At 58.5% G+C, this 13,142-nt stretch overlaps 1 protein-coding gene across 1 annotated transcript; it reads right to left on the bottom strand.

Annotated features, from left to right (window-relative positions):
• Nucleotides 1–1,272: 1,272 nt before the first annotated feature.
• Nucleotides 1,273–10,959, bottom strand: MYG1 (MYG1 exonuclease). Its single transcript, XM_073318599.1, has 7 exons — nt 10,757–10,959; nt 7,290–7,402; nt 5,229–5,388; nt 3,702–3,851; nt 3,044–3,166; nt 2,065–2,246; nt 1,273–1,659 (listed from the first exon to the last, which is right to left on the bottom strand). The coding sequence occupies exons 1-7, from the start codon at nt 10,934–10,936 to the stop codon at nt 1,473–1,475; spliced, it is 1,095 nt and encodes a 364-aa protein (XP_073174700.1). The 5' UTR covers nt 10,937–10,959; the 3' UTR covers nt 1,273–1,472.
• Nucleotides 10,960–13,142: the final 2,183 nt, after the last annotated feature.

Raw genomic sequence — 13,142 nt, 5'->3', positions numbered from 1 at the left:
TACAGGGAAAGATGCGGCTGGCTCTGGAGGAACTCTTTGAGCAAGTTCAGACCTGGATCCAGAGTGGGCAACCCCAAAAGCTCTGGTGAAAGGTGGGGCTCAGGCCCCTGCCAGACAAGTACTAAACTCTAGGGCAGTGACTGAAGCACCTCTGCTGCCAGTGCTGGACTGACCTCCCCCCAGCCAAGACATGAGGAAGTTTACTGGGATGAAATGCCAGAGATCAGAGGCAGAATGCATTGCCTGGTTAGAACGGCAGGGTGTATGACAGTCTGTACCCCAGAGCACCCTTTTTCAAGACTATGATAAATTTTGAGCAAACTATGCCTTGCAAGGTATCATCTGAAAACTCATAATTTGCTGATCATTATTGTCCTGATAAAATGTGTGGCAACATTGCATATAAAATTATAAGATTCTATTGTATGATATTACTGAGACATGTTCCAAATCTGGGGAAGCAGCCACAAACCAGTTCCTCAGAGACAAAAGGCAAACTGACCCCTAAGCCAGGTGTCAGCAAAATCAAATGGGCCATCACCTGGACAAGGGCCATTCTTTGGCAGAAAAAAGGGTGTGAGCGAGAAATTTACTCGTTGGCAAAGAAACAGCTGGAGGTTCCCATCCTCACAGATTTTGTCTCCTGTACCCCAGCTGGAGATGATTCTCAAAGAGGCGGAAAAGGTGTAAGAATGCGGAACAGAGGCCCCAAGATCTCTCTCCCTTCATCTCTCCCCACGGCAGCCACAACACCTGAGGAACAAAGAAACAGCTTTGGACTAAGGGAGGGATCCTGTCTGAAAGTTCAGCCAATAAGACTGCTGAAGCACTGTGTAAGAGAGACCTGTGCTTTGAATTCATTTAGCTTGTTAAGTTAGGTTAATAAAATGGCAGACTTTATATGAGGTTGTATTGTCCAGGAGAGAGCTGGGCAGTACATGACTCATGTTTCTGGGGGCAAATCTGGGACTGGGAGTTTCTCTGCAGTGTAAGTCAGGAGCGGCTGGCTGTAGCACTCAGACAGCGTAGGTGGGAGTGATGTACATGCTGGAGGCTGCATGTGGGCACCCCAGGCTGGAGAATTGTCCATCAGTCCAGATTGCGCCCCAGGGAACGTCACAGCTGGTGTCGCTTTGTTTACCTGGCGCACCACAATTGATGCAACCCAGCACAGATGCACAGCACAAGTATACTACAGGGCTGGGACCAGCATGGCCGACCTGATTTACGTCATGGCCTAGCCGCGCGACAGACAGACCCAACGCGGACAGGTCCATCCACAATCCTTTATTGTTCCACTTCCAGCATTTTCCAATCCTCGCTGTGATTCCGTGGCCACCCGGCCTCCATCCTCCAGGGGTTTCTGCTGGCCAGGGCCCAGTTCGAGAGCTCCCACTGCTCTCCTCACGGCACGACCTGGACGAGCTTGCGGGACCCAGAAGGCCAGCTCTGTGGGGACAGTCTGGTGGCAATCAGCTGCTTGGTGCGTCAGAGCCGGTCTGTTGAGCCAGCGTGCTCTGCGCCATTCGCAGCGCGCCTTCCTGGGTCCGGTTGCCTCCGATGAAGCCGCTGGCGTGCACGAAAACGCAGCCCGGGATGCCGCTGAGCTGGGAAAGCGCCTCGTCCCGGACTCCGCGCCACTCCTCCGGCAGGGACAGCCTGGCCAGGAGAGAAACCGAGCAAGGAGGAAAGAAGCGTGGCTGAGCTCAGAGCACTTGAGGCGCGTCCAAAGGCTCTCGACCTCCCTGGCACCCTCACCCGACCCAGCTCAGACACCGAGCTTGTCTGTACCCAGAAATAGTGTGAAATACCCAAGACACACAAGCGCTCTGATTTCCGTTTACATTAGGAGCAGGTTTAAGATGAACCCAAGCAAGCCCCACTTGGGCCTAGTTTACACAGTGTTTGTGCTCGTACAATTATGTCGTTTCGGGGCTTCCACTCCCAACCCCCGCTCCCTTCCCCTCACAGAGGCAGTGGCTTGTCTCTCCCTCACCCCATTGCTGGGGGCGGGGGCATGCAGGAAAAGATTGGGGGTGGGGCTCTGGGGGCTGAGGGTCTCACCGGTTCTGGAAGGTGTGGAGCCCGGCAGGGACGCACTGCACTCGCCACTGGCCGCTCTGATCTGCGTACAGGACGAACTTGATGGGTTTCTCCACCCCCAGCTCCGACTCCAGGCTGAAGAGATGCTCCTTCCAGGGGCAGCCGCCCTGGGAGAACACTAGGATCTCGCCACTGGGGTCCACCTGACAGGGGAGAGGGAGACATGGGACTCAGGAAGGGAGGGGAGCAGATAAGAGCTCCCGGGATGCTGGGCCATTACGACCACAATGGATTTGTGCCCTGGGCTGGGACTATTCCTAGCTCTGCCACTGATCTGTTGAGTGATCTTGGGCAAGTCACTTCCTCTCTCTGTGCCTCCGTTTCCCCACCAGTGTCTAGAGTCTCAGCTCTCTGGGCAAGTCCCTGACTCGGGGAAGCTCAGGCACAGTCCCTGACTGTGTGTCTGTGCAGTGCCTGGCCCAATGCGGCCCTGTCACTGCCCCAGGGAGGGAGTTGGGGTCGAAAGAAACCCACCTGCCCGTAAAAGCAGAGCCCCTGGAGTAGCCGGTGGGAATAGCTGCCAGGCATGTTCAGTGACCAGAGAAACGCAGGCAGGGGACATGCTGGGGGTCAGGACTCCTGGGTTCTATGCCCAGCTCACTGCGTGGCCTCAGGTAGGCTGCTGCCCCACTTCTGCAGAGTGGAAATTTATTGAGTGTGTGTGTGTCTCTCTCTCTCTTTGGTGGGCATCAACCTCAGTGGACATCACGTGCTTGGAGATCCTTGGAAGGGGTATGAATTATCCTTGGAAACCCAAGCTGGGCACTGGGCCAAGCCCGTCAACCAAATCTAGGCTCAACACCCCAGCCCAGCATACAGCCAACAGGACATTGATCAGCCTCTGCCACCCCAGGATCCCCCGAACTTGAGAATCTCCACGTGGGGAGGCCAGGGCTGGTCGCAGACCCCAGACCAAGAACCCCTGCGTGCTTGAAGATACCTTGAAGCGCTTCTGAATGGCTTCCTCCACCAGCACGCGAGCCGGCAGCCATGAGTGGTGGTAGTAATTGAGACGGTCCAGGAACTCCCGGCCCACCAGTTCCATCGCCTTCTTGAACCCGGCCTGGAGGAGAAACAAACCAGGGACGTTAGCTGCTCCTTCCCCAGCCCATAGGCACTGACTTTAATTTTTCCCTGTGGGAGGCTCCATCCCCGCTCCACCCAGAGGCCTCGCCCCACTCTGCCCCTTCCTCCAAAGCCCCGCCCCCTGCCTCTTCCCGCCCCTGCTCCACCCCCTCCCGAGGCCCCGCTCCCAGCCTCTTCCCTACCCCACTCCACCCCCTCCCCTGACTCTTCCCACCCCTGCTCCACCCTCTCCCCCGAGGCCCCGCCCGCCTGCTGCTCTCTGCCCTCCCTCTCCCCGCTGAACAGCTGTGGTTGGTGGGTGCTGAACACCCACAATTCTTTTCCCCAGGGGTGCTTGAGCCCCGGAGCACCCACAGATAGATAGGAGGTAGGGTCAGATAGATAGATAGATAGGAGGTCGGCGCCTATGGTACAGCCCACCCCCTATCTAAGTCTATGCTCCCCTCCGTGTTTCCATGGTGCAGCCCACTTGGTACCTGCGCTTTCCCCTCCGCCCGCCCCCACGTGCCCACCTCTGTGTCCTGGTCTGTGTCATTCCAGCGGGGGTTGAGGTTGGCCACCCTGGCGCTGAGGTTGGTGGTCATGGCGTAGCGAGGCTCCCCGTCCCACTGGGCGATGCCGTTGTCGATGGCGTCGATCTCCTCCACAAAGTTCTCGTACAGCTGGGATGGGGGCAGAGGAGAGGATAAAACAGGTCCGGGGGGGTGGGGGGGGGGGGCACGGGGGCTCCTTGGCCTGCCCACCTCCCGATGGAGCCTCGTGGCGGATTCAGGCAGGTCACGAGCAGATCAGAGGCCCTAAAAACGGGCCCATCTGAGTCAGCGGCCACGGTGACCTGCTGGCTTCAGTGCCACAAAGAGGGTTAACTCTCGCCAGCCCTGCAGGTACCCTGACCAAGCCAGAGTCTGCTTTGGCTCAGGCAGAATTGCCAGCCCGGCTCCCCCTGCGGATCCTTTGTCGGCCGCCAAGATGCATGATGCAGAAAAGGACCCAGCTTGGCCTTCTGAGGCCACAAACTCTGCATTTCCAGCTACCAGCAGAAGGAGCAGCAAGGGCTGCTAGGAAAAACGACCTGCCCCGAGGGGCTGAGACCATGAGCCTAGCTACGCCTTAGCTCTGTTTATACAGAAATGTGAGCTGGGCTTGGGAGGACAGCGCACCCACCGTAAACCACAGCAACTCCGGGCACGCGTGAGCAGGAAACCTTGTGCAGAGATTCTCCAGATTCCATCCAACCCCTCTATGGCTGCTAGGCAGGCCAGGCCCAAGAGCCCCTCCTGGGGGATCCCAGCAACACAGGGACCCCTCTATCCCAAAAGCAGGGACATCCCGCGTCAGGGCAGAGGCAAGGATGGGGCATCCTTACCCATCTGCAATTCTGAACCCCTGCCAAGTCCCATGGGTGCTTTTCAAGTTAGGACAGGCCGAGCCTGTACCAGGAGCTGAACTGGTCCCTGCAGCTTCTGAACAAGGCAGCAGCTACCTGCCTTCCCCTGTCACTGGGGTGCAGCTGGGATGAACACCCCCCCTCCCCCCAAGCCCACATCATGGTGGGAATCCGTGAATATGGACAGCGAGAGTGTGTCTAAAAAAAGCGGGTTTCCTGGGGAAGGTCAGGAGAAGAGGACTTTTTACAAAGGGAGCATCAGCCAGCTTTTAGAGCAAGGTGATGGCGCCAGGACTCCTGGGTTCCATTCCTAGGTCTGGGAGGGGAATGGGGTCTAACGGTCAGAGATGGAGGGGCTGGGGTTCTAATCCCACCTCTACGGGCGAGTCACCATTCCTGGGCAAGACACGTCCCTGCTCCGTGCCTCAGTTTCCCCAGCTATAAAACAAGGCTAAGGATACTAATCCACCACACAGGAGGCTGGTGAGGATCACTGCATCCATGTCTGCAAAGTGCTTTGAGATCCTCAGACAGGAGGGGCCAGAAAGGGGTACTGATTATGATTTTCCTAAGGAGGAAAACAGGCCTTTTTAGCCCTGGAGCGTGGGACACCCTGGTTAGTGCCCACCCACCCTGCCTCCCCACTTCCTACCTTATCGTACAGCGCTTGCACTATAGGATCCTCCTCCTTCAGCCCCAACAGACTGGCCAGGATCTGGGAGCCAAAATGGAAATACACCAGCCCCGCACTGCTCAGCTTGGTTTTCCAGGGCTTGTCGGGCCTCAGGCAGTGCATGGACTGTGCAAAGGACCTGCAAAAGGCAGGGAAGAATTAGCCCAAGTTCCTGAGGCCACCCCTCCTTCTTTAGTGTATTATACACCAAAATAACTTAAATACTAGCCATTGCTGTGCCCACTGCCTGAGCCCATTAGGGTGCGTCGACACTGCACTGTAAACCCAGATCGGGGGACCCAGGCTTGTGGACTCAGTGTTTCCAAGCTAGCGCTTGAGATCCACACTGCGTTGTAAACCAGGGCGTACAATGGCTGGACCTGGGTCTCAGAGCCATGCTAACCCATCCATACAGCACTACGCAGCCCTTCTGACTCAGGTCTGCGTCTGGAGCTGCGTCCACACTGCAAAATGACAGGGCTTGAATCCAATTTCGGTGGGACTTGAACTCAGACCTCCCTTCCCTTGCCGAGCTGGGTCCTAGGACCCGGGTGTTAGGGGGTTTATTCCTTCACCCACTTACTTCCCTAGTCCTTCTCGCATGAACAAAGAGCAACATTACCTGAAGTCCAAAGGTGCAAACGATTCAGTGTTTACTGGGATGAACTTCCAGCAAGCATGATTCCAGTTTCCTTCCTTAGTGTCCCCCTTCCCAGCTCTGACACCATAGAGCCTTACACCTGTGTCCCTGTTCCCATTCCTGCCCTTAGCTAAACATGATTCCAATTCCCCCTCCCCCATTCCCGGTTCCCATTTCCCCCTTTAGCAAAACATGATTCCAACTCCCCCCCTCATTCTCCCCTCCCACACTTCCTGATTGAATGCAGACTATATAGTAAAACTTGAGCTCAGCTTAGCTATACCTTAACCAATCATTTTCCTGAAATTTAACTAACCAATCCTAACATATTGTAACATGATCATGTAACCAATTATATCCCACCACCTTAATTAGTTTACACCCAGCAAAATTAATTATACAGCAGACAGAAACAATCAGAGAATCAGACAGAGACCACGCAAATAAATAAGTGGGAACTATAATGACAAAACAATACAGAAGTGAGGATTTCACATCCCAGCTATTGATAAGTGAGTTCTTGCCAAACAGGATGCTCTCAAACTAAGTTTCCTTTTACATCTTCTAGGCACTTCCCTTTCTCTGGAGGCGACTGGCATGATCAGGACAGGATTGTATTCCTAACAGCCCAATAGCACCTTCTTTCAATGTGACCGTTCACTTCCCAGCTTATGGCTGCCTCTGCTGCTTAGCCAAAGGCCTTAGCCTAAGCACAGGGCGTCAGACTGTCACAGTGAGAGAAGGCCCCTACACTGGCAGACAGTGATTTTGATTCTTTTATACCTCTAGAACGAGCCACGTGATAAGAATACACCTACATTCTTAGAGTCTAGGCCTTTACAGACGGGCCTGAATATCTATATCCTGACACCGGGTCCAGAGGGTTTCCTGGCCCGAGTCAGTCAGATCTGTGTGTGGATGGTAGGAGGGTTTGGGCTCAAACCCGAGTCTGAGGCTGGGTTTACAATGCAGTGTAGATACACCCTTAGAGGGACAGGCCCAGGCCCCATGACCCAGTGAAAGTAAGGACACCTGGGTTCTACTAAGTTGCTTGGTGTAGGACCTTGGGCAAGTCACTAATTACCTGTATCCCAGGAGAGTCGAGATCAGGGACCCACTGCGCTAGGTGCTGCACAGACAGAGCGGGAGGGAAAAAGAGGCCCGGAGAATGGAAGGGACATGCCTAAGGTCAGCGGCAGAGCCAGGAATAGAACCCAGGTGGCCTGAGTCCCAGCCCAGTGCCCTGTCCGCTAGTCCACTCCAATTCCCCTCCCCCTCTCTGTGCCTCAGTCTCCCCATTTATAAAGGGAGGCATGATGCTCCTGCCCTTTCCTTTGTAACATGCTTTCAGCCCCTGCAGTGGGAGGGGCCAGGCAGAGGCTGTGCATTTCCGCTCTCACCTCTGGTGATGATCGTACCGGTGTTTCTGAGGGTCGTACTCGCCACCCACGTCTACCACCACGTCGCACTCGGATAGCAGCTGGGGCTCCCGCGTCCGGACGATCTCCGCATCCTGGAGGGAGGGGGCACACAATGAAAGGTTCCCCTCCACAAGGCAGCTCAGTAGGGGAGTGAATTCAGTTCCACCCTGTGTTTATCAGCAGGGGCAGGGCTTGGACTCAGCAGTGGCCAGAGGCACCCAAGGGGGAAGGAACTGGGGCTTTCTGGGGCAGGAAAGATGATGGGAGGGATCCCTGTCCGTAGTCCCAGGGTGTGCTAGCCTCCAGAAGGGATGGGGGGCAGTGCCCGGGAGGGGAGCTGGAGGCTCTGGGAAAAGGAGAGAGCTGTCCAGGGTTTGAGGTCCCAGAAGAGGGGTGCCGGGTCCCAGGGCAAAGGGGACTGGGAATCCCAAGGGAAAGGGAGGGGTGCATGCCCCAATGCCAGCAGGAGGGGATGGAGGGGTGTCAAGGGACGGGAATGTTGGATCCCAGGACGACGAGAAGGGGAAGGGGTACCGGATGGGGGTCGTGCTCTCAGGAGGAAGTCCTGGTGTACGGTGGTCTTAGGTGGGGATGCCAGGAGTCCCGAGGGATAGGTGATCCTGGGGTGTATGGGAGGATTGGTATCCCAGTTGCGGGTCCCAATTCCTGGTGGGGAAGGGGCTGCGGGATAAGGGTACCAGCTCCTGGTGGGCAGAAGGGAGACTTCGGTGTAGGTCCCAGTTCCCAGGTGGGGGTCCCAGGGTGGAAACAGTTTTTTTTTTTCTTTTGGGGGGGGAGGGAGGAGTGTCCCAGGCTTCTTAGTTCCTGGGGGTGGTATCAGATGGTGGCCCAGGTCCCAGGAAGGCAGACTGGGGGAGGGTGGTTGTGGGGTCTTGGTTTTGGGGAAAGGTCCAGGGAGAAGGTTGTCTTGGGGGAGTGCTCGGGACTAGGAGTCTCAGTTTCGGGGGGGTGGGGGGGGAAGAGGGGAGGTGTATTGGGAAATGAGGGCCTTGGTTCCAGGGGGGCAGGGCAGGGAGGCCCCAGGGGATGTGGATCTCAGGTCCGGGGTGGGGGGTCCTGATGTGGAGGAAGCAGGGTGTGGGGGAGCAGGATTCCAGGTCCTGGGGGGAGCTGGGTGGGGGTGGGTGGGATCCCAGGGAGCTGGGGGGGTCCTGGTGGGGGGGCGGGATCCCATGTCCCAGGGGGGTCCCGGTCCGGAGGGAGTTGGGGGGGGGGGTGGTCCAGGGCTGAGGGGTTGTAGGATCCCAGGTCCCGGGAGTCAGGGCTGGAGGGTCCCGAGGGATGGGGATCCCAGGTCCTGGGGGGAGCTGGATGAGATCCCAGGGGGCAGGGCTGGGGGGGTCCCAGTCTGGAGAGAGTTGGGGGGGGACAGGGCTGGGGGGTCACGGGATCCCAGGTCCCGGGGGTCAGGGCTGGGGGGACCCAGGGAATGTCCGAGGTCCTGGGGGGAGCCGTGTGGGGGTGGGTGGGATCCCAGGGGGCAGGGCTGGAGGGGTCCCGGTCCGGAGGGAGCTGGTGGGGGCAGGGCTGGGAGGGGGTTGGACGGGATCCCAGGTCCTGATCTGGAGGGAGCTGGGGGGCAGCGCTGGGGGAGTTCCCGGGGAGGGCGAGATCCCAGTCCGGAGGAAGCTGTGGGGGGCAGAGCTGGGGGATTCCTGGGGGGGCGGGATCTCAGATCCCAGGGGGGGGCGGTCTGGAGGGAGCTGGAGGGGGTGCAGGGCTGGGGGGGTCCCGCTGGGGGGCAGGATCCCAGGTCGCAGGGGGGTCCCGGTCCGGAGGGAGCTGGGGGAGTAGGGCTGGGGCAGTTCCCCGGGGGGCGGGATCCCAGGTCCTGGGGAGGTCCCAGTCTGGGGGGAGCTGGGAGGGGGCAGGATCCCAGGTCCCGGGGGGGGTCCCGGTTTGGGGGGAGCTGGGGGGGCAGGGCTGGGTGGTCCCTGGGGGGGACGGGATCCCAGGTCCCGGGGGGTCTCGGTTCACAGGGAGCTGGGGGGCAGGGCTGGGGGAAGGTCTTGGTCCAGAGTGAGCTGGGGGCGGTTCCCAGGGTGGCAGGATCCCAGGTCCCGGGGGGGGGCGGGTCCCGATCTGGGGGGAGCTGGGAGGGCAGGGCTGGGGGAGGGTCCTGGGATCCCAGGTCCCGGTTTGGGTCCCGGGCCAGGGGGAGTTGGGTGGGCAGGGCTGGGGGAGGGTCCCGGGGGGGGGTCCCGGTCCAGAGGGAGCTGGGGGCGGTTCTTGGGGGAGGCGGGATCCCAGGTCCCGGGGGGTCCCGATCCGGAGGAAGCTACGGGGGGCAGGGCTGGGGGAGGGTCCAGGGGGGGCAGGATCCCAGGTCCCGGGGGGGTCCCGATCCGGAGGAAGCTACGGGGGGCAGGGCTGGGGGAGGGTCCAGGGGGGGCAGGATCCCAGGTCCCGGGGGGGTCCCGATCCGGAGGAAGCTACGGGGGGCAGGGCTGGGGGAGGGTCCAGGGGGGGCAGGATCCCAGGTCCCGGGGGGGGGGTCCCGGTTCGGGGGAGCTGGGGGCGGTTCCCGGGGGGAGCGGGATCGCAGGTCCCGGGGGGGTCCCAGTCTGGAGGGAGCTGGGGGAGCAGGGCTGGAGACGGTTCTGGGGGGGGGGGGGCGGGATCCCAGTCCGGAGGGAGCTGGGGGGGGCAGTGCTTGGAGAGGGTCTCTGGGGGGATCCCAGGTCCCGGGGGGGTCCCGGGCCGGGGAGAGCTGGGGGGGGGGCAGGGCTGGGGGAGGGTCTCTGGGGGGGATCCCAGGTCCCGGGGGGGTCCCGGGCCGGGGAGAGCTGGGGGGGGGCAGGGCTGGGGGAGGGTCTCTGGGGGGGATCCCAGGTCCCGGGGGAGTCCCGGGCCGGGGAGAGCTGGGGGGGGGCAGGGCTGGGGGAGGGTCTCTGGGGGGGATCCCAGGTCCCGGGGGAGTCCCGGGCCGGGGGGAGCCGAGGGGGGCAGTGCTTGGAGAGGGTCTCTGGGGGGGATCCCAGGTCCCGGGGGAGTCCCGGGCCGGGGGGAGCCGAGGGGGGCAGTGCTTGGAGAGGGTCTCTGGGGGGATCCCAGGTCCCGGGGGGGTCCCGGGCCGGGGAGAGCTGGGGGGGGCAGGGCTGGGGGAGGGTCTCTGGGGGGGATCCCAGGTCCCGGGGGGGTCCCGGGCCGGGGAGAGCTGGGGGGGGGCAGGGCTGGGGGAGGGTCTCTGGGGGGGATCCCAGGTCCCGGGGGGGTCCCGGGCCGGGGGGAGCCGGGGGGGGGCAGGGCTGGGGGAGGGTCTCTAGGGGGGATCCCAGGTCCCGGGGGGGTCCCGGGCCGGGGAGAGCTGGGGGGGGCAGGGCTGGGGGAGGGTCTCTGGGGGGGATCCCAGGTCCCGGGGGGTCCCGGGCCGGGGGGAGCCGGGGGGGGCAGGGCTGGGGGAGGGTCCCGGCGGGGTCCCGCACCCGGTACTGGGGCAGCAGCCGCAGCAGGTAGCAGGCCAGCGCCTCGTCGCAGTGGAAGGTGCCGCTGTGGGTGCCGATGCGCGGGGCCATGGCGCTGCGGGGCCGCTGGGGGCCGGGGCCCGGCCTGGGGCGGGGTCGGAGCAGCAGCCGCAGCCGGGCCGCGCGCAGCCCGAACCCCATCCGCCGCCACTGCGCATGCCCCGCAGCGCTCCGAGCATGCGCGCCAAGGCCAAGGGAAGCCACTGCCTGCCCGGCCTCTGCCCTCACCTGCCATGTGCTCCCGGAGTGAGCCCGGCGGGCCCCCGGGGCTGGGTGGGTGGGAGCCTCTCAAGCAGCCGAGACCCGGACCTGGGTTCATGGAGTCCCAGGCTAGAAAGAAGGGACCGTTGTGATCATCAGCCTGGACAAGGCAGGCCAGAGAGCTCCCCCCCACTACTCCCTGGAGGCGACCTGTTAGAAAAACTTCCCCTCTGGCTTTAAACATGGTCAGTGATGGAGAATCTGTGGCAACCTTTGGTAAATTGTTCCAAGGGTTAATTGCGCTCACCCGTGGCTATTTCGTCTGCTCTACGTCATTATTAGTGTATTAGGTGCCCATTATAAATATTTGAGAGTAAAATAATTGAAGGAATGGGAGGAAAATTGCTACATATTAAGTGTTTAGCACCCCCAGGTCAGCGCCAGATTTAAGAGAGCTCAGCTGTTTGAGCACTTAAATAAGGGCCAAGTTCTCCAAAGGGTTCAGGACACCGCAGCTCCCCTTGCGACAGCAATGGGCAGATTTTCATAAAATCTCAGATCGCGTGCACACAGCTCCTTAGAAACTCTGGCCCCTAGAGGTCAATGGGATGAACACTGATCAGCAGTCAGGGTTTCCAAGGAATAAGGCTTGCTTTTTTGTGTGTGTGGTCCCTGATTTTGCGACCAGAAGGAACCATTTATGATCACTTAGTGTCACCTGCATAACACAGGCCAGAGAGCCTCAGGCTGTTTGAGCCAGAGCATCTTTTAGAAAGACATCCAATCTTGATTTAAAGACTTCACTGATGGAGAATCCACCACTTCTGCAGGTAAATTTGTTCCAATGGCTAATTACTTGCTACTTAAGGGGTACACCTTATGTCTAGTCTAAACTTGTCTTGCTTCAGTTCCAAACCAGTGCATCTCATTATGCCTTTGTCTGCTAGATTGAAGAGCTCTCTGCTACTGCCAATCTCTTCCTCATGTAGACTGATCAAGTCACTGCTTAGGCAAATTGGATCAAGTAAGAGACTAAATAAGCTCCAAGGCAGGTTTTCCAGCCCATTTTTGTTGCTCTCCTCTGAACTCCTTGCAATTTGTCAACATCCTTTTTGAAGTGTTGACAACAGAAGAGTATCTGATTTTTGTAACTTCTGAGATCCCGCTCCTGCAACTTAATCAAGTTTAATTTAATCCCATTTAATCAAGGCCTTAGTGAGAGAATCAGACAGTAGATGTTACATATTTGTTTTTTTTAGGAAGAGGTACAAAAGGTTGTGAACCTACCCAGGAGGGCACAGGACTTTTGCTGAGTGTGTGTGAAATCACGAGAGTATGCACAGAAGAGAGCAAGCAAGCAGAACACACAGAAACTGAGAAAAGACCAAAACAGAAAGAGGTGCAAAGGTAAAAAACAAGAAAGCCAAGCAGTAGCTGGTGAGCACAGTGACACCTTGGAGAAAACTAGAGCGCATGTTTTTGGGTCTGTTGGCTAAAGAGGCTAAGAAACTGCTCCCCTTGTTCCGAATGCAGGAGGAACCAAGGACAACTGGAGTTTACACATTCCCTATAAATAAACAAGACTGCATCAGAGAAAATACCAGCTCCATCAATTTCTACTGCCAACTGGAACAGCTGTAGGGCCCTGAATTTTGACTGGCTGATCAGTTCGGGGAAAAAAAAAAAAGAGGGCAACAATATCAGAGCTCATGAAACGCAACTGAAAAACGAGCTATTACTTGCAGTAAGACAATTCAACTCTCCGCTGTTTGAGCAAAAGTCATTGTGGCAAATTTGCTACATACCCCTGTAAAAGCCATTTGGTTACATTCTGCCTCCTTTTATTCATGGTGTACTTTACCCAGCAAGCGCTTGGGCAGGTTGCAGAATTAGGTACCATGCTATGGGAGCAAGGCCTCGTTGTTGCACAGAAGTTGCACCAATTTAAACTTGTGTGGATGCTCAGATTTAACCCTGGCTTTAGCTTGAATAAGTAAGGAATCAGTTGAAACTGGAGCTATATAAGCCAGGCTTGAAATCAAATGAGCACAGCTACACAGGGTTTTGCACTTTTAAGGGATCAAAAACCCTACACCTTTAGTTAAACTGATACAACTGTGTGTGGAGACCAGAACTAGTTCCCCCT

This window comes from Lepidochelys kempii, chromosome 20 (assembly GCF_965140265.1).
Source record: "Lepidochelys kempii isolate rLepKem1 chromosome 20, rLepKem1.hap2, whole genome shotgun sequence".
In the NCBI taxonomy this organism is placed as follows: domain Eukaryota; kingdom Metazoa; phylum Chordata; order Testudines; family Cheloniidae; genus Lepidochelys; species Lepidochelys kempii.
Note: the sequence above shows the minus strand (reverse complement) of the source record. Positions and strands in the feature narration are given on the sequence as shown.